Source organism: Erythrolamprus reginae, chromosome 2, assembly GCF_031021105.1.
Source record: "Erythrolamprus reginae isolate rEryReg1 chromosome 2, rEryReg1.hap1, whole genome shotgun sequence".
NCBI lineage: Eukaryota > Metazoa > Chordata > Lepidosauria > Squamata > Dipsadidae > Erythrolamprus > Erythrolamprus reginae.
In genome coordinates this window covers 203,180,494-203,203,163 of record NC_091951.1, presented here as the reverse complement: position 1 = coordinate 203,203,163, position 22,670 = coordinate 203,180,494, and the positions used below count along the sequence as shown (strand labels likewise).

At 41.8% G+C, this 22,670-nt stretch overlaps 2 protein-coding genes across 2 annotated transcripts in view; one reads left to right on the top strand and one right to left on the bottom strand.

The window, feature by feature from the left end:
• BCAP31 (B cell receptor associated protein 31) overlaps window positions 1-4,045 on the bottom strand; it is a 50,991-nt gene extending 46,946 nt beyond the window's left edge. Inside the window, exon 1 of the mRNA XM_070741353.1 lies at window positions 3,741-4,045. The gene's annotated coding sequence lies outside the window, so the exon portion shown is untranslated. The remainder of the gene's footprint in view (window positions 1-3,740) is intronic.
• Window positions 4,046-8,168: 4,123 nt separating this feature from the next.
• The window catches only part of ABCD1 (ATP binding cassette subfamily D member 1), a 31,343-nt gene continuing 16,841 nt past the window's right edge, over window positions 8,169-22,670 (top strand). The window contains exons 1-4 of the mRNA XM_070741352.1: window positions 8,169-9,316; window positions 13,068-13,248; window positions 16,410-16,552; window positions 19,518-19,686. Coding sequence (XP_070597453.1) covers window positions 8,384-9,316; window positions 13,068-13,248; window positions 16,410-16,552; window positions 19,518-19,686 — 1,426 coding nt within the window. The 5' untranslated portion in view covers window positions 8,169-8,383. The remainder of the gene's footprint in view (window positions 9,317-13,067; window positions 13,249-16,409; window positions 16,553-19,517; window positions 19,687-22,670) is intronic.

Below are 22,670 nucleotides of genomic sequence, written 5' to 3'. Positions count from 1 at the left end.
CACAAGTGAAGCAGGAGCATTTCATCCGATGCATATCTGAGATTCTTCACAAACATATAATTGCCAGACTGTACAGGGCAGAAAAAAGAGAAAAGAAGACAATTCTTATAAAAAAATAAAAAGAAAGGACAAAAGTCACAAATAGCCCTTATAATTAAACCCTCATAGAGGATTTATCATTTGTTCACATAATGGCTAATACAGTAAACAATCAGTTTCAAAGCCAGCATTCATCAAAAGGCTAGCCACTATTATTATTATTATTATTATTATTATTATTATTATTATTATTATTATTATTATTTAGACTTGTATGCCGCCCCTCTCCGGGGACCGGGGCAGCTCACAACATACAATACAAAACAATATATGTACAAATCTAATAATTAAAACTATGACTAAAATCCCATTACTGTATCTTAAAAAAAACAATCAATATTTCACAATCATATCCACACATAACATTTAATGGTCAGAAGTTTAATGTACTAGCTGCCCCATGCCTGGCGACATAGATGGGTTTTAAGGAGCTTGCGAAAGGCGAGGAGGGTTGGGGGCAGTTTGAATCTCTGGAGGGAGCAGATTCCAGAAGGCCGGAGCCACCAGAGAAGGCCCCGCCAGACGATATTGTCTGGTCGGCGGGATCTGGAGAAGGCCAACTCTGTGGGACGCCGCTGGGATTTATGCAACAGAAGGCGGTCCCGTAAGTAATCTAAGTAAGTAGAAAACTACCTTTTCTATTTCACCTCCTACAGGACCATCTACCCTAATATTTTCTTTTATCTTTTAAGAGTGGGAGAACTCAAAGAAGAACTGGTCTAAGTCATTCATTTTTTTTATTTTTGAAGAAAACCTAGGGGGACCACATTAAAGCCTCAAGCATTCTGGGGGTGGTAGTGAAAATGCTACTGATGCTTTATATACTCTTCTGTAGTATTTTATCTTCTCATTAAGTTATCTTTTAAATGTAAACAAAGATAGGAAATCAGATAGGTACCAAGGAAGCTATCTGCAGAATTTATATAGACTTGCATACTACAAGACAGTCCCAGAATGACCATTTTTATTATTTGTGCCTTGTCTGTTAGATTCTATCTTCCATGAGTTAAGCACCTTAGGAATGTGAATAACATATAATCACAAATATTGAACCACAAAATATACTAAAGAAAAAGAAAGTAGGACAGGGAAGATCTCACTGAGAGAACTACGTTGTAAAAAAATCAGTGCAGAATCATGCATTTGTCCCACAAAATTATGTGCACAAATTTGCTATTTTTAGATTTAGTAGAAGGGTTAATCATGCATCTAAGATCCCTTTCTTACTGATCTCATTAAAAGGAAGCTATTCACACAAAAGTAGCAACTTTGCAAAAAGAATATATGATTATTTGCCATCTTTGCACAGGCTAATGATATTCCTTTTATTCAGTTCATAGCTTGCTTTGAAATGAAAAATTATATGGCTGCTTTGGATTAATTACCAAGTCATTTTATTTAGATTTCTAAGTTTGAAACACAAATGCAATTAATCCTTAGCTTACAACCAGTCATTTAACAATCCTTCAAAATTATAAGTCTGGAATATGTACTTTACACCCCCATTACTGTATTTCAACAGCTTGGCAACCAGCTTGATTTTACAACAGTTTGATTTTACAACAGCATCCCACAGCCCTGTGACCATGATTTGCAGTAGCTTTTGTTGATTTCTGGTTTTAAAAAAATTCCATTCATTTGGAGCAATGGGTTTGCACTTAGGACCATGTATTTGCTTAATTACAGCAGTGCTTTGTCTAAACAATCATTGTAAAAATGTTGTAAAATTTGGTCCAGTCATGCAAGTGCCTTACAACCAGAATGACCTAGGACCTGAAATCTAATTCCACTGCAATCATAAATCGAGGATTACATCTGTGTGTCTGTGTTTGTAGGTGTGTATTTAAGCTGGGTTGTAGAAATCAGCTGAATGGCAGCTCTCCTATAATTACTATAGAGCAGGGGTGTCAAACTCAAAGCCTGTGGGCAGAATCTGGACTGCTTAGATCTGGCCCATGGGACCACACTGCAAATAGTGCCTCTGCCAGCAAACACTGAACTCAGTACGGCCACAAGCAGCCCTCTTCCAGCAAAAATGGAGCCCAGGAGGCTGTGTGCGGACCCTCCAGGCTCTGTTTTCTAAGGCAGGGGGATGCAAGAGGCTGTTGCAGCTGAAAATGGAGCTTGTCAAGCTGGCCACGCCCCCATCAAACACAACCTTGCTGCAGCTCTCAATGAAATCAAGTTTGAAACCTCTGCTATAGAGCATGTATCCAACAAGCTCACCAGTATCTATTTTCTGATCTTCATATCACCCCAAGTTAACAAGACCATAACAAGACCACAGAGTTTGGGGCTAGGCCTTAAGGAAAAAATGGATATCAAGGCTTAAGATTTCATCCGTTAGCCCCCCTCAAACCCACCCCACTTGGAATTCAACTCTTCAAAAGAGCATGTCCATATATTTTTTTAAAAAAACCTTTTCAAATACTAAGTTATGCAGTCTCCAAGAGAGATCTGCAAATTGAGCAAGCAGAAAGGGGGATTAAAAGAGCACACATGACTGCTACGGACAGCTGAAGCATTGCAACACCTGCACAATTCCACTGAAATATTTGGGTTCCTCGGTTTAAAAAAAAGAGGAAGAAATTTAAATCAGCATTTATTCTAGACTGGGAAGCATGCCGCCCTTTTTTTTACACTGCCCATTTAATTTAAAGAAAACACTTTTCATCGGAGTCTTTCAAAAGCTATTTCCACAATTTGACAAAATTCCACCTCTCACAACTCCAGAGATTGGAAGCCAACTCTTGTTAAAGTTATGTGCTTAGCCCAGAGGTAGGCAAAGTTGGCTCTTCTATGACATGTGGACTTCAACTCCCAGAATTCCTGAGCTAGCATGCTTGGCTCAGGAATTCTGGGAGTTGAAGTCCACAAGTCATAGAAGAGCCAAATTAGCCCCAACTTTCCCATATAAAGTGAGGAAAGTGGCATGCAAACCTCAGGGATTGGCATACGAAATACCTCTTTAATTCAATCCCCTAGGATTTTACTATTATTTCCCAGGAGAGTTCGCTTTCTCAAGAGCCCCATGACTGACAAGGCAGCCGAACAAGTCAGACTACTACCACCTTTTTGCAATTCTCTTTGGAGACTGAGCAGATTGTTAAGGCTGCAAGGACAGGCTAGTGCCTGTTACACACACAAGCACGCACTCCTTCGCAAATATGCTCCGGCTCCATAGGCCTGCTCAATGCATCTGACACCACCCACTCACTCGTTCCTCCATATTAATGGCCCCTTGCAATATTCATCCAGCCCCCCCCCCCCCATTCCTAAAATTTGCACTCAGGAAGGAAGGGGGGAGAAGGTAGGCTGCTTCCAGGATGAAGAAAAGGAAGCGGAGATTAGCAGATTACAAGCAAAACAGAATTGCGTTCAGGTGTATTATGGAAAGACGCCACAGAAAAGTGGGGGGCGGGTTAAAATTAGGGGGTGCTTCAACTAACTCCCTTGCAGGAGAGTCCCCATTCTTTCGAAATCGGGTAAGAAGAAAGGCGCCAGAAGCCATTTAAAATCGGGAGCGCCTTCTTTTTAAAACCTATTTTGGCTTTCTTTCCAGCATGACCAGCTTCGCTCTCCTGTTCCTTTCCTCCCCCCGCGTCCCCGACCAGCTCTGCGGGAGGGACCCCAATACGTACCCAACTAAGCCCCAAAAGCAGCGCCTGCTCGGCCGAAGGTAGAGGTAGAGAACGTTCGAAACCCCGCCCCCCGTCGTTGGGCGTGGTCTCAGCGCGCCCTCCCCGCCCAATCGCGAAGCGAGCTTTCTGAAATAGGGACGAGGGGTGGGGGGAGGGTAAAAGGCCGAAGTTGCTCCGTCAGGGTCGCAGGCGCGGCTGCGTCGTCGCAGTTTTCGACGTGTCTATTTTAAAAAAAATAGGGGGGAGGGGAGAAGGAAGTAGCTTGCTGCGGAATGCGTCGGACTACAGCTCCCATGATCTCTAGCGAGGATGGCCCGCGATCCCGCCCTCACGGGGTTTAGAGCGGGGGGGGGCGTGCCTTCCAACCTTGGCAACTTGTAAGACTTGTGGACTTCAACTCCCAGAATTCCTCAGCCAACGTTTCTCCAACCTTGCCGACTTTAAGACTGATGAACTTCAGCTCCCAGAATTCTGGGAATTGAAGTCCACAAGTCTTAAAGATGCCAAGGTTGGAGGCTCCTGGTTAGGGATTGCTAGCGTGCGGAAGTTCCGATGGCTTGATTGCTGTCGCTCTTGTTTTTCCTCCCCTTTTTCTTTTCCAGACAAAATTATCACTCACTATTATGTATGTATGTATGTATGTATGTATGTATGTATGTATGTATGTATGTATGATCCTCCTTCCTCCCGTTTCCTTTCTGAGATGCAATGAAGTGCTTTCGGGGAGAAACGGTTTGGTAGAATTGCCAGTTCGAAAGCAGCGAGTGGAAGAATTTATGATAGAAATAGCATTTAGACTTATATAGCACTTCATACTGCTTTTACAGCCCTCTCTAAGCGGTTTACCCACCTCGGAAGGGTGAATGGTTGGGTCAACCTTGAGCCGGTGGTGAGATTTGAACTGCTGAACTATAGCTAGCCATTAGCCGAAGTAGCCTGCGGTGCTGCACTCTAACTACTGCACCACCCTGGCTTTTACAGTAGTAGCTTCCTTCACCCCCTCTCTGGTGTCATCCCCCCATTCGGAACCAAAGAGTCCGTTTGGCTTTCTTTCTTTCTTTCTTTCTTTCTTTCTTTCTTTCTTTCTTTCTTTCTCTCTTTCTTTCTTTCTTTCTTTCCTCCTTGTTTGTTTGTTTGTTTGTTTGTTTTTGTATGCTGCCCTTCTCCGAAGACTCAGGCGAGTTTAAAGGGATTCAGTGGATAATTTCCAAAAATGGCAGGAAAAATAAAGTGAAATAAAATGGCATAGTACAGTACAGTATTCCTATAAGCCAATAATACCTTGCATGTTTGTATTTCCATAATACAGGTGGGTGGGGTGGGATTACTTAATTATGCTTAAAGTGTCAGTATGATCGCAAGTGTCTCCAGTGTTAAACAGATGCTATTCTTTTAAAGAACAAAAGGGTTTTCCTGTCTGAAAAGCAATGACAGTGTCTCCCCCCCCCTTTTTTTTTTTTTCAAATTGGCACAGGAAGTTAAATTGTGCAACTCTAATTTATTCATGTATTTATTAGTAGAATGCTGACAAAGTGGGCAAGTTGATAGAGATTGCCCAATGAAAAAGACTTCAGGTTCCTGTTTGCAGCAGATGGCAGCACTCCACATCAATTCAAAAGAAACAGACCAATTCACAACAATATTCTCTTCAATGGGAGGTTGGGATAAATTGTAGAAGCCAAGTCACAGGTTGAAGATCCTAATAGGAACTATAAGTATCTTTGGGAAGAGATGAACACTTCTGTATCTAGTACACAACACATAGATACTAGTGCCTCATGCCCTGCCCTCTTTCTTCCATTGGCATAACCAATTTTAGGCATGTGTTTGGAAACTGCTTCCTGAAAGCCCATGTAATGTTCAAGGTGTCAGATTAGAATCAGGGAGATCCAATTGTAGCCCATTCTCAGCCAGTGGATGGTTCTTGGGACTGATATCACCTCTTAGTGTGTTCTACCTTGCCGGATTATCACTGTAGGGAACAGTGCAAAAAATAACTTTATATACACTACTTTAAGTTCTTGCAAGAAAGCTCAGATTATAAAACAAGTAAAAACAGCTCCAGGAGCTGCAGCTTGAGGGCAGCAGATGCTCTCAGCATCTCACAGTTACCATAGCCTGCACAATCATTTAGCTTTTAGATGATGCTGTATCAAATAGTATCCGGGTAACCAAGCTTGGCAATCAGTCAGTTTAGAAGCACACCTGGAAAAACATAAGGTATCTATTCATAGATAAAATATTAATCAGGCTATGATTTCTTGCCAAACCTATTGGTGAATCTAGCTTCAAAGCAACTATTTTGCCCTCTAGCTTTTGGTTACATAAGGATTCTTATGTAGTGTAAGTATCGATACAACTGTTTGATGAAATACGTTGAGTTATGAAATCCTTGTCTTGGAGCCAGAAAAACACCAACAGCTGTGTTATAAATGATATATTAAAATACTGTATCAGGAATCACTACATAGAATACTTTGAAATCACAGATTTTTCTCCTGGACTTTGTAGTGAATGAATGAGATAGCTTCAGAGCTCATATGAGCTCATGTGAGTTTTTGTGGGCTGTTATTTGTTCCTCAGATTCCACAGTGATGACAAAGTAGACTCTACTTTTAATCTCTTTTATTGTTTTGAACTCTCTAATTATTTAGACAAATTATTCCTAAAGCTTTTGGAAGTTGCACCTTGCAAATAATTGAGTCAGCACACCAATAACACACACCAAAAAAAATATCCTCCCACACAATTGTCTTTTTTGCTTCTCTTTTTGTGGTTCTGATGAAATCACACCTTCTGTGTGGTTTGTTCAGACGACATTGGAGTCTCGGTTCAGGGACAACAGTTTCTGCCTTCTGTTAGCTCTGTGTGGGTTGGATGTAGTACCTGCATTTCTCCAATCTTGCAGAGTAGTAGAGATAGAGTGGACACAACTAGCACTACTACATCCTGATTAGCATGCCATTTCTCTAACGCAGTACACTAATGTGATCCTGCAACTAAATTGTCTTTATTCAGATGCCTTACGTACAAATGACCCTTAATATACTTGTCCCAATAGAACAGAATTCTTTATTGGCGAAGTGTGATTGGACACACAAGGAATTTGTCTTTGGTGCAGATTCTCTCAGTGTACATAAAAGGAAATATAGATTTGTCAAGAATCATGAAGTATAACAATTAATGATTGTCATGGGGTCAAATAAGCAATGAAGAAACTATCAATATTAATAAAATTCTTAAAGGTACAAGTAACAAGTTACAGTCATACAGTCATAAGTGGAAGGAAATAGGAATAATGAGAAAAAACTGATATGGTATTATAACTACAGTCATCTGATAATGTAGTTGTCCATTTCAGTTTATTAATTAGGAGGGGCGGCGGGGGAGTCCCGAGTCCAGCCCCTGCGATATAATGGATGATTCATAGCAATTCCAAAGCAAACCTATTCATTTGAAAAACTACTATAGCACATTTATTTTTTATTTTATTTATTTGTTTTGTCACGTACGGATTGGTGGTATACAAAGATATATTTATATACATACTAGTAAAAGAGAAACATTAGGACAGGGGATGGAAGGCACATTTCTTTCTCTGAAGACATGATTTATTTTTATTTATTTATTTTGTCAAGTACATATTGCAGTTATGTAAAGATATAATATTTATATACATGATACTAGTACAAAGGAAAATAAGAAAAAACATTAGATATAATAATATTCATATACATGATACTAGTATATACATACTAGTATATACATGATACATATACATGATACTCTAGTGCAGGGGTCCCAAAACATAGCAACTTTAAGACTCAACTCCCAGAATTCAACTCCCAGCTATGCTGGCTGGAGAATTCTGGGAGTTGAAGTCCATAAGTCTTAAAGTTGCCAAGTCTGTAGTGCATGTGCACTAGTGCCTTCCGTCCGGTCCTTTTGCTCTCCTATATCTCCTATACCATTCTTCTTTTCCTATATCTCTTCTATTCTTTCACTGATATTTTATTCCTATATCTTCTCTTCTCTTCTATTCTTTCTTAGATATATTTTTCTATGAGTATATCCTCTATAATCTTCATTATGTATTTTACTATGTGTAATATCCCCTATAACCCTCATTGTGTAATGGACAAAATCAATCAATAAAAAAAATATAAAGAAACATTAGGACAGGAGACGGAAGGCACGCTGGTGCACTTATGCACGCCCCTTAATGATGGGCCATTTATACCCAAGGCTTTGGAGAAGAGGACCGAAGAGGGACAGTAAGGACAGGAGAGCAACGTCACGTCACGCGACTGTTTTCGAAACTTGGCGTTTTTTGTTTTTTTGTTTCCTCCGAACGGAGTAGTAGAGCCCTCCCTCCTTCGCGGCCTCGCCCTCTACCGGCCACCTGTAGAAACGTCTTCCCTATCTCGCCCTCTCTATGGTCTGAGAGGGATGGCCGTTCTCCAGTTCCCTCCCCCTCTTGTCACTCCGAGGGTTGGGCGTTGTGGGTTGAGAGCCGACTCCCGGCTACCGAGTCAGCCCGGTTACAGTTAATCCGAGGACGCTGCCTTCTTGGTTGGGGAAGAGGGAGGAAAAAGCCGAAGCCCGGAGAGCGGAGGCAAGTGCCTCCCTCTCACCCCGTGGGGATGATGCCCTTCGCCCCAGCCAAAGTAGCCACGCGGCTGAGCCAAGGGATCACCGCCAAAAGAGCAGCCGTGGCACTGTTGCTGGCAGCATATGGGGCCAGGAAGTTGTACCCCATCCTGCGGAGGCAGTGGGCTGCCTCCGTCCTCCGGGTGAATGCAGAGACCACCAGCCCCAGCGAGTCAACGGCAAAGTGGAAGGAGCTCGAGGTGGGCGCTGCATCACCACCTGGTGTCAACAAGGTGTTTTTTCTCCGCCTCCTGCGACTCCTGAGGTTGCTGTTCCCAGGGCCCCTGTGCCGGCAGACGGGGCTCTTGGCCTTGCATTCAGCTGCCCTTGCTAGCCGGACCTTCCTCTCGGTTTACGTGGCCCAGCTGGATGGACGCTTGGCCCGCTGCATTGTCCGTAAGAAACCAAAGGACTTTGCGTGGCAGCTTCTTCAGTGGCTCCTCATTGCCCTGCCGGCCACTTTTGTCAACAGTGCCATTCGGTACCTGGAAGGACAACTGAGCCTGGCTTTCCGCGGACGCTTAGTGGACCATGCCTATCAGCTCTACTTTCAGGGTCAGACCTACTACCGGGTCAGCAACATGGATGGGCGGTTGCGTAACCCGGACCAGTCACTCACGGAAGATTTGGTGGCCTTTGCTAACTCCGTGGCCCATCTGTACTCAAACTTGACCAAGCCCGTCCTTGATCTCATTGTGACTTCCTATACTTTGGTCAGTTCAGCTAGATCAAAGGGGGCTGACACAGCTTGGCCCTCATTTATTGCTGGCTTGGTGGTTTACATCACTGCCAATGTACTACGTGCCTGTTCACCAAAATTTGGCCAACTGGTGGCTGAGGAAGCACGCCGGAAAGGAGAGCTGCGCTATATGCATTCTCGTGTGGTGGCCAATTCGGAAGAGATTGCCTTCTATGGCGGGCATAAGGTAGGTAAAGTTGGAGGCAGAATGCCAATATTCTTTAGTAGAAAAAGAAGATTTAGTTTGGTAGAAAGAGGAAGTCTCTGGGCTATTTGGATTCTTGAGGAATGATAACACAGTCTAATTAGAAAAGTAGAGGGAAGGTACTGTGTTTTTAATCTCTGTATTAGTAATTTACCACCATCTCCTGTAGAACTATGTCAAAAGTCCCCTGCAGCTAAGTCAGTTACAATTCTGCCTTAGGTAAAATGAAGCTGTCCTGAAACAGATTTAGACCAGCACCCTTGTTTACTTCCTCCCTTTGTTGTCTCCTTGAATATGTCCCGAGGCACATCTAGGGCTCTAACCTTGATTATAATCTGTAATCTGTCCTTGTTACTAGCTTCAGTCCTTCCCAACTTCCTGCAAAAATCTTTCTTGGTTTCTTGTTGATGCTACATAATTCAAACAGTTGAAGTAGCCTCAAGGCCTTCTAAGTTTGACACCGGCTTGCCTTTTAATGTTTCCTACATTCCCAGGCAGAGGAGTGAACTGAAGGGCATGGGGTATGGTGTGGGGAATTTCCTATTCCCAAATATAGAAATAAGAAATACCAGCAAGGAATATTGGGGTAAATCAAAACTCCTGTTGACAAAGAAAGGAGAAAGAAAGGATCTTTTAACCCCGGGAAAGAGAATTTGATATTAATAGTCCTCTCTTTCATATATCTTCGTTTTCCCCATTCTTTGGTGCTAATGCTTCCTGCCAAGTCTCTTCCAAGGCCAACATCTCTCCCTGTAGTAACTTCTCCCCATAATTAAGAGCCATTTAAAGTCATATTTACACAAACATCAAAAGCAAATGGGGACAAATGTTTCCTGCCTCTTTCAAGGTTCACCTCGATTTTTTTCAAAGGATCAAATTGCAACAGTTGCTCTTTTCAAGCAAGGGCTCAGTAATATCCCATGACCAGCATTAGACCTAATAACGTTTGTTATGTGATAGATGTCTGCATTATATCAACTACTGGATTTTCTAGGTGGGATAGGGAAGTTTAGAGGATTCTTAGCTGCGTGTATTTATTCCATCGTTAATAATTTGTGACTTTTCAATTAATCTTTGCAGTTTGTACTACCTGTTTGCAGTAGAAGGATAGTAAAGAGTGTACAGTAGGAGGAGTGCATGTAGGTATACATCACAGAGCTAACCTAATGATTCCTTTATGCTATGCCTAATGTGGATGAGGAAATGTCAATTAAACTACATTAGGATTCATGGAATTGTGAGCCAAAGGCCATATGCTCTGAGATATTAATAAGGCCTGAAGAAGGTTTGGTAGGACAGTCCAGAGAAGATTGATTGATTGATTGATTGGATTTGTATGCTGCCCCTCTCCGCAGACTCGGGCAGCTAACAACAATGATAAAAAACAGCATGTAGCAATCCAATTTAATAAAACAACTAAAAACCCTTATTATAAAAACCAAACATACACACAAACATACCATACATAACTTGTAATGGCCTAGGGGAAGGAGTATCCTAACTCCCCCATGCCTGGCGACAAAGGTGGGTCTTGAGTAATTTGCGAAAAACAAGGAGGGTGGGGGCCGTTCTAATCTCTGGGGGGAGTTGATTCCAGAGGGCCGGGGCTGCCACAGCGAAGGCTCTTCCCCTGGGGCCCGCCAAACGACATTGTTTGGTCGACGGGACCCAGAGAAGGCCAACTCTGTGGGACCTTATCGGTCGCTGGGATTCGTGCGGTAGAAGGCGGTTCCGGATGTATTCTGGCCCAATATGAATTAAAGAAGATAAGGAAATGGACAAAAAGGCTGCAGTTTTAAATTCTTAGCTAAAATTGGGATGGGGAGAGTTCCACTGAACTCAACTGCAAGTAGAAATTTTTGGAACTTTGCTGTAGAGCAACTAAAGTCTAGAATGCTTTACCCTTCATTTGTATCTGTTTATATGGACTATATCAGTGATGGCAAAGCTATGGCACAGGTACCACAGGTGGCACGCGGAGCCATATCTGCTGGCATGCGCGCTGTTGCCCTAGCTCAGTTCCAATGTGCATGTGTGTGCCAGCCTGCTTTTTGGCTCACACAGAGGTTCTGGGAGGGCGTTTTTGGCTTCCAGAGAGGCCTCCAGTGTGGATGGGGGAGGGCGTTTTTACCCTCTCCTGGCTCCAGTGAAGCCTTTGGAACCTGAGGAGGGCAAAACATGAGCCTACTGGGCCCACCAGAAGTTGGGAAACAGGTCATTTCCGGCCTCTCGGAGGTCTTCGGGGGGTGGGGGAAGTTGTTTTCGCCCTCCCCAGGCATTGAATTATGGGAGTGCATGCACGATAGCGAGCGTGCACGCTCTTTCGGCACCCAAGGGAAAAAAGGTTCTCCATCACTGGACTAGGGCTATGAGTTCTGGTTGCACCTTAGATATGAAAATCGGCTGACTGACTTTGAGTTAATCATTCTCTCAGTCTAACTCACCTCACAAGGTGGTTGTGGGGGAAATAGAAGGAAAAAAGAACATTGGGTACTCTTAAGTTGTTTATAAAAATAATAATGGTAGGATATTAATAAACAACGTAACTCTTCTGCAGAGTGAGAGGGACAATCTGGTGCAGTTCATTCATTGAGATATACAGTACTTACTACTGATGACAGCAAACCTCTTTCTTTTTTCTTTTTACCCATCCTTGTTCTTTCACAATAGCTTACATCAGTGTTTCCCAACCTTGGCAACTTAAAGATATTTGGACTTCAACTCCCAGAATTCCCCAGCCAGCAAATGCTGGCTGGGGAATTCTGGGAGTTGAAGTCCAGATATCTTCAAGTTGCCAAGGTTGGGAAACACTGGCTTAGATGAAGGAACAGAGAAACATGCACAATACTTTTCTTGGAATAGAGGTAGCAGTGTTTATTTTTCATTACTGTTTAAAAATGTTTCCAATGTCAGAAGGAGAATTAAAAATCTAAGCATCTCTATTCTTCTGTATTTGAGTTTATTGAGAATTATAACTAAGATGTTAGCGATTGGTTCATTTCTCTGTTATCGTGTTATATCATTGCACTAAAACACAAGTTAGAATTAAGTCATAGTGTTTACACTACAAGGGGGTGATTAAATCTGCTACTTCTTTTTAAAAGTCTTTTTAACATATCCTGTTCCAACGTCTTTAATGACAGGTTGCTGATCTAAGTTCTAAGGTGATTTTTTCTCTCTCTCTCCTGCCATAGAAGTAAAGAGTAAAACTTCAGTTAGTGTCTCTTTTATATAAATATGCTGCAGAAAGCACTGACACTGGGCAGGAGAAATAATTTGGCTGTAAGTTCCCATAATAGTAGAAATAATAACAAACTCAATTCTTTATCTGGGGTTCTCTGAGTTTTTAGATTTATTGGGTCTGCAGTCTAATTTCCATAATCATGGTATTTTTCATCTTGGTTTATTCAGTAAACTACAATTGCCTAAATCTGAACATTCTATGTTACAAATTCTGATTTAAAGCATTATGCTAGATTCACACAATATATTAACCTATTGTGATCTTTAAAAAAGGTTTCCTATAAGAACAGGCATCTCCCTCAATCTAATTTTCCAATTCATTTGGTTTTTAATCTTTTCTCCAATCCAGGAACAGATCAGTTTGTCTACATGCACTGGAGGTTCTATGGTACATTTACATTGTTGAAATAAAAGCTATATGAAAATGCTATATTATCTTAGTAGTTGTAAATCTCAAGTCACATTCTATGCTCCTGCTACTCTTTTTCAGGTGGAGCTGTCCCTTCTGAGGCATTGTTATCGTCAGCTGGCCTCCCAAATCAACGTGCTGCTTCTGGAGAGACTCTGGTATGTGATGCTGGAACAGTTCCTTATGAAGTATGTGTGGAGTGCTGCTGGGCTGGTCATGGTGGCCGTACCAATCATCACTGCTACTGGCTACTCTGAAACAGGTGAGGACGGGAGAAAGAAGCAAAAACCGCTGCTCTTCTGGTGGCAACATGGCCCAGAATAATAAAATGGATGTTTACGCTCATATATTAACAAGCAGGAGCTGGAAGAGGATCAATGTGGAATCATTAAGGATGTTTTCAAGATGATGACTGAAACTCTACTTCTAATTCTCTGGAAGGCTTAGTGATGGCAGAATAATCCAGGGCAACTTCTCCTTGGTTCATGTCTTCAGGTCTCATATAAACCATTTCCACACTAGTGATTGGTGGTGTGTCACCCAAACATTCCTCTGTCTGTATATCATGATGATAATAACTGGGCGATGTACAGATAATGTACAGATGTACAGATAATGGCTGGGTGATGTACATATATGGATTCATAGAGGGCACAAGTGTTTGTGCGGCATCGTGTCAGTACTTCCTTAAAACTAACAAGCTTTTTCCACCCTATGATTGCAGATCCCAAGTACATGGTCCCAAGTAATGGAGGCATAGTAGTTTAAAGGAATTGCTATGTGCACTTAGACACACACTCCAATTCATGCTTTGCCCTTCAGATTCAGATGTCTAGAATCACTAATATAGAAATAGTCCCAGGAAAATGCAACCAAGCACAGAAAGATGCTCGTGTGATAGTAGAAAACTGAACACTAGTCCACTAGTCCCCAAATACCTTGTTTTTTTATTAAAAGCCTAAAATCATTCCTCCCCTGTTGACAGTTCCTTCTAGCAGTTAGGGTTTTTTCAGTAAGGCCGAAGAATTTGAAAGGATACAATAAATTTTGTAAATTAAAATTGTGACAATTCACAAAAATTACTAAGTGCAAATAGAAATACATTATTATTTCTATAGCAAGGAAGGTAAAGCAGAAATTGTTAAATTGATTGCCTTATTTATTTAAAGAGGAAAATATGTGAAATAGAATAAATAGAACAGAACAGAAACAGATTTTTTTATTAGCCAAGTATGATTGGACACACTAGGAATTTGTCTTGGTGTGGATGCTCTCAATGTACATAAAAAGATAAGTTCATCAAGAAACATAAGGTACAACACTTAATGATAGTCTGGGTACAAATAAGCAATCAAAATCATATTAGGAACCAGTCAACATAAGTCGTAAGGATACAAGCAACAAAGTTACAATCGTTAGTGGGAGGAGATGGATGATGGGAGTGATGAGAAGATTAATAGTAGCACCGACTTAACAAATAGTTTGACAGTGTTGAGGGAATTATTTGTTAAGCAGAGTGAGGGCGTTGAGGAAAAAAAGTGTTCTTGTGTCTAGTTGTTCTGGTGTGTATTGCTCTATAGTGTTGTTTTGAGGGTAGGAGTTGAAACAGTTTATGTCCAGGATGTGAGGGGTTTGTAAGTATTTTCACAGCTTATTTGGATATCACTTCTGGAATGTGGACTTGTAAAGAAAGAAAAAACTTTGATCTTGGTTTTGTTGATTAGAAAGCTTTGATGTTCTAGAAATGGCTAGTTATATATTAATGTGTACAAACAAAACATTCAGATTGCAGTGTGTTTATATTTGTACTGTGCTGGGAAGAGTTGGAAGTCATTGCTCCCTTTTCTTTCTCTACCCCTTCCCCATGGAACTTCTCACCCACCCACCCCTCTCCCCATTCCCTTCCCCTCCCTTAATTCCCTATTTTGTTTTTCTTCTTTTTGTACGTTATATAATAAAATAAAAATGATAAAGGCAGTTTGCATAAATGCAATGACCTCTTCATGGAGACCACAGACAGGTACCGGTAGTCCTTGAATTAGAGCCAAAATGGAGCCTGCCCAGTACAGTTGGAGTCAGGAGGGCTCTTAAGTGAACTGCCTCACTTAATCAACCCCTCTGTCACAGCTTATCCTGATGTTTTTTGTTAAATGCACTCGTTAAACAAACACACATGTTAAGTGGAGCATCTCAAGGATGGGGCAGAGCCTGGTGGGAGGGCCTGGTACAGGCCCAAGGCCGCCTCCACCTTCTGAGAGACCCCAGGCTCTGCTTCCCATCCCTTGGGGTCCCCCCCCCCATGGCTGCTTGGGCCTCCTCCTCGTACCTTGTCACCTATTGTTCACTTACCTTTTGAAGATCTCCATAGCTCAGGAGATCTGGGTAAGGAAATAGACCACACCATTCCTGGGCCATATGGCACAATCCCACAAGTAGCCATCTGCAGTGGACATAACTTCAGGATTAGGTCATAAGTACCTGTCATAACTTTGATGGGTGACCAGTCTTAAGTCAAGGGCTATCACTATTAACTTCCTTCATGTTGTAATTTTTTTTCCACCTGCTAGTCCCAAATACATGTCAGGAAAAAGATTAAACTATGTAAAACCTTTCTTCACACTTCACTGTTTAAATCCTAAACCACAGAGCTTTGAAGGATTAAGGGAAACCTAAAGCGTGAATAGGAGTCTTCATCCTGGAGGTTTATTACAAAAGATTTTCAAGCAATACAGTGTTCCCTTGATTTTCGCGGGGGATGCGTTCCGAGACCGCCCGCGAAAGTTGAATTTCCGCGAGGTAGAGATGCGGAAGTAAATACACCATTTTGACTATGAACAGTATCACAAGCCTTCCCTTAACACTTTAAACCCCTAAATTGCAATTTTCCATTCCCTTAACAACCATTTACTCACCCTTATTACTGGTACTCACCATTGAATAAGACACTTAGTGATCCTGATATTTATAAACATAATTATTTATTAACAATAATTATATTTTTTGTTATTTATTTGCAAAAATTATTACTTTGGCGATGACGTATGACGTCATCGGGCGGGAAAAACCGTGGTATAGAAAAAAACCTGTGAGGTATTTTTTAATTAATATTTTTTGAAAAACCGTGGTATAGGCTATTCGCGAAGTTCGGACCCACGAAAATCGAGGGAACACTGTATTCCGAGTATTATTTGATTAATAGTTTTGTAGAGGAGAATGCCTTTTTTTGGGGGGGGGGGTTCTGGCCCCCATCAGAGCAGGGTTCTTATGAGGTGCCAGACTGCAGCATGGATAAGCGACCTCAGATCGGGGTTTCAAGGAGAGTGATTCCTAATAAGAAAATGGGATTGTAGGCAGTAGAAGTCAGTGGAGAAATTGAGATAAGTGTTCCAGCCTTTCTTCCCTGTCACAATTTTGTTCCACCAGATTCAGAGGCAGTGAAACAAGCTGCACTGGAAATGGAAGAGCAAGAATTGGTCAGCTTGAGGACCGAGGCTTTTACCACAGCACGGAGTCTCTTGTCTGCAGCAGCTGATGCCACCGAGAGGGTCATCTCTTCTTACAAAGAGGTACAGATGCTCAGTTGCGTGGGGAGGAATTGGGTCAGTCTGATCCTCAGATGAAGGGTGTAAATAAAGATGTAAATCCTCTATGTTTTTCTAATCTCCTGAGATGCAATTCTAAAAGACACATACTCCCTAAAGTATGACCTGCATTCAGGCAGGGCTCCAGTCTTGCAAGATCTGGGAGCAGGAAGTAGCCATACCCATTAGGCCAGGGGTCACCAAACTTGGCAACTTGAAGACTTGTAGACTTCAACTTCCAGAGTTCTCCAGCCAGCTGTGCTGGCTGGAGAATTCTGGGAGTTGAAGTCCACAAGTCTTCAAGTTGCCAAGTTTGAAGACCTCTGCATTAGGCCTTCGATCTAATATTTCATAAGATCAGTTTTCATCTGTTACCACCCTAGTCAAACACAGTGGATCCAACCATCCTTTATTGCTCCACTCTTTAGAATAAGTCCCATTTTACCAGAATAGTAAATATACAGTGGTACCTCTACCTACGAACGCCTCTACTTACGAACTTTTCTAGATAAGAACCAGATGTTCAAGATCTTTTTGCCTCTTTTCAAGAACCATTTTCCACTTACAAACCCGAGCCCCTGAAACTGTAACCATAAAAGGCGGGGAGAAGCCTCCGTGGGGCATCTCCAGGAATCTCCTGGGAGGAAACAGGGCCAGAAAAGGCGGGGAGAAGCTTCCATGGGGACTCTCTAGGAATCCCCTGGGAGGGAATAGGGCCTCCACCCTCCCTGTGGTTTCCCCAATCACACGTATTATTTGCTTTTACATTAATTCCTATGGGAAAAATTGCTTCTTCTTACAAACTTTTCAACTTAAGAACCTGGTCACGGAATCAATTAAGTTTATAAGTAGAGGTACCACTATAATATTATTTTCTGAGTAGACATTTACAGGATCAGGGTAGATCTTCCTTACCTTCTTTATGGCTATCAGATCAGGGTGCAAAAATCTAGATCATCATTTAGAAGACAGTAAAGAGATACATAAATCTATCTTTACTATTTATCTAGTGGTTATCTGGATTTTCACCCCAGATCTAACAATCAGGACAACATTGGCCATGTTCATACATTATGCTAGCACCAAAGCCTATACACATCATTGTGGCTTAATGTCAAGCCATCTCTCAGGCTTATCGATCCTAAGAGCCTTGGTGGCTACCTGCAATATGTGAGTTCGAATCTCACCAGGCTCAAGGTTGACTCCGCCTTCCATCCCTCCAAGGTGGGTAAAATGAGGACCCAGATTGTTGGGGGCAATATGCAGACTCTGTAAACCCCTTAGAGAAGGCTTTAAAGCACTGTAAAGTGGTATATAAGCCTAAATGCTATTGCTGTTGATGCAATCCCTGCTTATCTCCTTTCAGAATAACTCTGATGTGATACTTGTTTTGTAAAAGAAATTTAATTTCACAGAGAACAAGTTTTGTATATTAGCAAAGGTGCTGGCCTAGAAACCAGGAGATTGTATATATTCTAGGCCTCCCTTACTCACGAAAGATGGTTGGATAACTTTGGGCCAGGCACTCTTTCTGAGCCCACTTCACAGAATCATTGTGGAAAAAATAGGCAGGAATATTACTTATGGTCACTGCCTGATCAAAAATTATTCTTTGTGATGTTGTTATTGTTCATTGTATCTATATATTTTAAAAATTCAAAACACTTCTTAATAAGAGTCACTCATTAAGTCCATATTCATTCAATATCCATTACTCTTGACCTTATTTCTTCTTTTTGAAATCTACACTCTTAAAGTACCTCATTTCTGCTGCATTTAATTGACTGACTGATTGATTTATATCCTCCTCCTCCTGAAGCTTAAATAGTTTACATGAGGATCTTTCCTAATTTTACCTCATAAAAACTGCTGAAGACTTAGAGAGAGACTAACCGAAACTAATCAGTGAGCTGCGTGGGTGAATTGGACTTGAACTTTAAGTCTAGAACCATAACCAGTACATTGGGTTTCTATTGCATATCTCCCAGAAAAATCTGACATCAAAATTGCTTTTGCATTGGTGAGGGTTATTATTATTATTTATTGGATTTGTATGCCGCCCCTCTGTTACAAATGTAACAAGAAAAATTAAAAGCTGTTCAGGGAAGAGGAAGTTTTTCATATTAATTGCTTATGGGCAGAGATTTATTTTAAATACAGGAACGGAATGCAAATGAAAGGTAGTTGCATTAATTGAATAATTTTCTATTCCCTATTAGTAAATATGAGGCATTACTTAACTCTGTGGGTTCAGGGAAATACTGGTTACACCCATTTGTCTTCTGATTGCTACAGTCCTAATTGTCAGTTTGATTATATCTTATGGATACCTCTTGCAAATATGATCTGTATGGTTTCATATACAGTGTTCCCTCAATTTTCGCGGGTTCGAACTTCACGGAAAGTCTATACCACGGTTTTTCAAAAATATTAATTAAAAAATACTTTGCGGTTTTTTCCCCTATACCACAGTTTTTCCCGCCCAATGACGTCATATGTCATCGCCAAACTTTCATCTGCCTTTAATAAATATTTTTTTAAATAAACTTTAATAAATAAACATGGTGAGTAATAATCTAAGTGGTTGCTAAGGGAACGGGAAATTGCAATTCAGGGGTTTAAAGTGTTAAGGGAAGGCTTGTGATACTGTTCATAGCCAAAAATAGTGTATTCACTTCCGCATCTCTACTTCGCGGAAATTCAACTTTCGCGGGCAGTCTCGGAACGCATCCCCCACGAAAATCGAGGGAACACTGTATATCTCCAGCATAGTAAGAGCTGGATAAATGCTTTGAAACATTATTCTGGCCTGTTGTGAATAGACCCAGATTTGGGGAAACAACCACCGGTGAATGCCCATTAACTCAATCCCTGACAAAAGTCTAATAATTTGAAATACGGGTTCCCATTCCAGATGTAAATTAATTTTAGTTGTGCCTCTCTTCTCTAGGCAACTGAATTAGCAGGCTACACTGCTCGTGTGTATGAGATGTTCCAGGTGTTTGAGGATGTGAAGTGCTCCAACTTCCGACGTCCCGGAGAGCTTGATGAAGGCCTGGCTCAGGCTGGGACAGTTATGAAACATGGCATGCGTGTCGAGGGCTCACTCCAGATCCAAGGTAAAGCTCTTCAGCATATCCCCAGCTGTCTATCCCTGCAGCTGATTTTGCAACAGCATCCTGCTAGGTAAAGATTTCGTGTCAGAAACTGACAAGGATCAAATGAAGACTGTAGCCTTGGACACTCAAGTTTAATTAAGTGTTTTGTTTATTGACGAAAGAAGGCATAAGGCTGCCACTCCTGTCTTATGGCTGTAGCCACAGACATCCAGAAAGTAGACAGGCACAAGCTCAGTCTATGCTGTGGATCAAAATTGGTGGGCGTGGCAGGGGAAGGATACGGCAAAATCCCCATTCCCTCCCCACTCTGGGGCCAGTCAGAGGTGGTTTTTGCCAGTTCTCCAAACTACTCAAAATTTCCGCTACTGGATCTCCAGAGCCCGTCAGAACCTGCTGAACTTCACCCCTGATGTGGATTTGCTAAAAACATTTATACCCTGCTGTTTAGCTTGAGTGACTCCTATCAAAGCTTACATAAGAATAGAAACAGTCAGTCCCTGCCCTCAGGCTTTCACTCTAAAAATATATGACACAGGATGAAAATAAATAAGACACACCCACTCTTAATAATTCACCATTCCTGTAGCAGCCAGTTGGGATGGGGCTGGGGTGTTCTAGAAGGCTAGATGATAGAAACATAGAAACATAGAAACATAGAAGACTGATGGCAGAAAAAGACCTCATGGTCCATCTGGTCTGCCCTTATACTATTTCCTGTATTTTATCTTAGGATGGATATATGTTTATCCCAGGCATGTTTAAATTCAGTTAATAAGGAAATTTACCAACCACGTCTGCTGGAAGTTTGTTCCAAGGATCTACTACTCTTTCAGTGAAATAATATTTTCTCACGTTGCTTTTGATCTTTCCCCCAACTAACCTCAGATTGTGTCCCCTTGTTCTTGTGTTCACTTTCCTATTTAAAACACTTCCCTCCTGAACCTTATTTAACCGTTTAACATATTTAAATGTTTCGATCATGTCCCCCCATGATACCTCTTCATGGTTTTGTTGCTCTCTTCCCAGTAGATTTTATAAGTTGGGGTGGGGGGAGGCCTCAGCAACAGAGAGGAGAAATGCTGGCTAGTCTCACACCTCACAGTGAGATGAAAATGTGGCTTATTGGATGTTGGTTTGGACCAGAGTACCTCCGGAACCACCTGCTACCGCATGAATCCCAGCAACCGATAAGGTACCACAGAGTTGGCCTTCTCCGGGTCCCGTCGACTAAACAATGTCGTTTGGCAGACCCCCAGGGGAAGAGCCTTCTCTGTGGCAGCCCCGGCCCTCTGGAATCAACTCCCCCCCGGAGATTAGAACTGCCCCCACCCTCCTTGTCTTTTGTAAATTACTCAAGACCCACCTATATCGCCAGGCATGGGGGAACTGAGACCTCTCCCCCAGGCTTTTATATTTTATGTTTGGTATGTATGTGTTGTTTGGTTTTAAATGATGGGGTTTTATATGTTTTTTCTCTTTTAATATTAGATTTGTTCCATTGTAACATTCTTTTTATTATTGTTGTGAGCTGCCCCGAGTCTTCGGAGAGGGGCAGCATACAAATCTAATACAAATCTAATAAATTATTATTATTATTATTATTATTATTATTATTATTATTATTTTGCATGAACCTTGTCACTGTGGTTTGAAAACCATAATTAGGATTATTGTAATCATTATTATTATTATTATTATTATTATTATTATTATTATTATTATTTATTCGACTGCTATGCCACCCAATCCCGAAGGACTCAGGGCAGTTTACAACAGCAGTACAAATACAATAAGAATAAATACAAAACAGTAAAAGAAATGGAACAGTTAACTGAGGTTAAAACATAACAAACTAAAAAAAACCCTAATCAATTGCTGTTTATTCAGGAAACCAGTTAAATAAACTGTATCTTAGCATAACCTATAAAACAGATTTATGGTCTGATGCTTTTCTGTACCCACTTTACATTCTAAATTGCCTTAAAAGAATCAAGGAAAGTTTCCCCTGGTCTTTTTATGGCCTCATATTTCCTGAATGTTTAGCCTGGCTGCAGGCCATGTAAAGATCCAACAGTCTATTTTTTACTCCCAGTTGGTGGAATCCAGAGATACTTATATAGTTTAAGCGTAATATCTGAGAAATAATCAAGTGATTTTTTTTAAAAAAATCTGTCTCTTTCCAGATATCTGGATCTCTTTTTTCCAAAGAGCTCTGACCATATTGTATAGAAGCCATAGATGTTATAGTCTAGCTTGTCTAAAGCAGGGGTCCCCACCCCATGTCCAGTCAGCGAAGCAGCGGAAGTGATGTGCCGGTGCCTGGAGGCTGTTGGGGCCTGGATGGGTGTCAACAAACTCAAACTCAATCCAGACAAGACGGAGTGGCTGTGGGTCTTGCCTCCCAAGGACAATTCCATCTGTCCGTCCATTACCCTGGGGGGAGAAACATTGACCCCCTCAGAGAGGGTTCGCAACTTGGGCGTCCTCCTCGATCCACAGCTCACATTAGAGAAACATCTTTCAGCTGTGGCGAGGGGGGCGTTCGCCCAGGTTCGCCTGGTGCATCAGTTGCGACCCTACTTGGACCGGGAGTCACTGGTCACAGTCACTCATGCCCTCGTCACCTCGAGGTTCGACTACTGTAACGCTCTCTACATGGGGCTACCTTTGAAAAGTGTTCGGAAACTTCAGATCGTGCAGAATGCAGCTGCGAGAGCAATCATGGGCTTTCCCAAATATGCCCATGTTACACCAACATTCCGCAGTCTGCATTGGTTGCCGATCAGTTTCCGGTCACAATTCAAAGTGTTGGTTATGACCTATAAAGCCCTTCATGGCACCGGACCAGATTATCTCAGGAACCGCCTTCTGCCGCACGAATCCCAGCGGCCAGTTAGGTCCCACAGAGTGGGTCTTCTCCGGGTCCCGTCAACGAAACAATGCCACTTGGCGGGACCCAGGAGAAGAGCCTTCTCTGTGGCGGC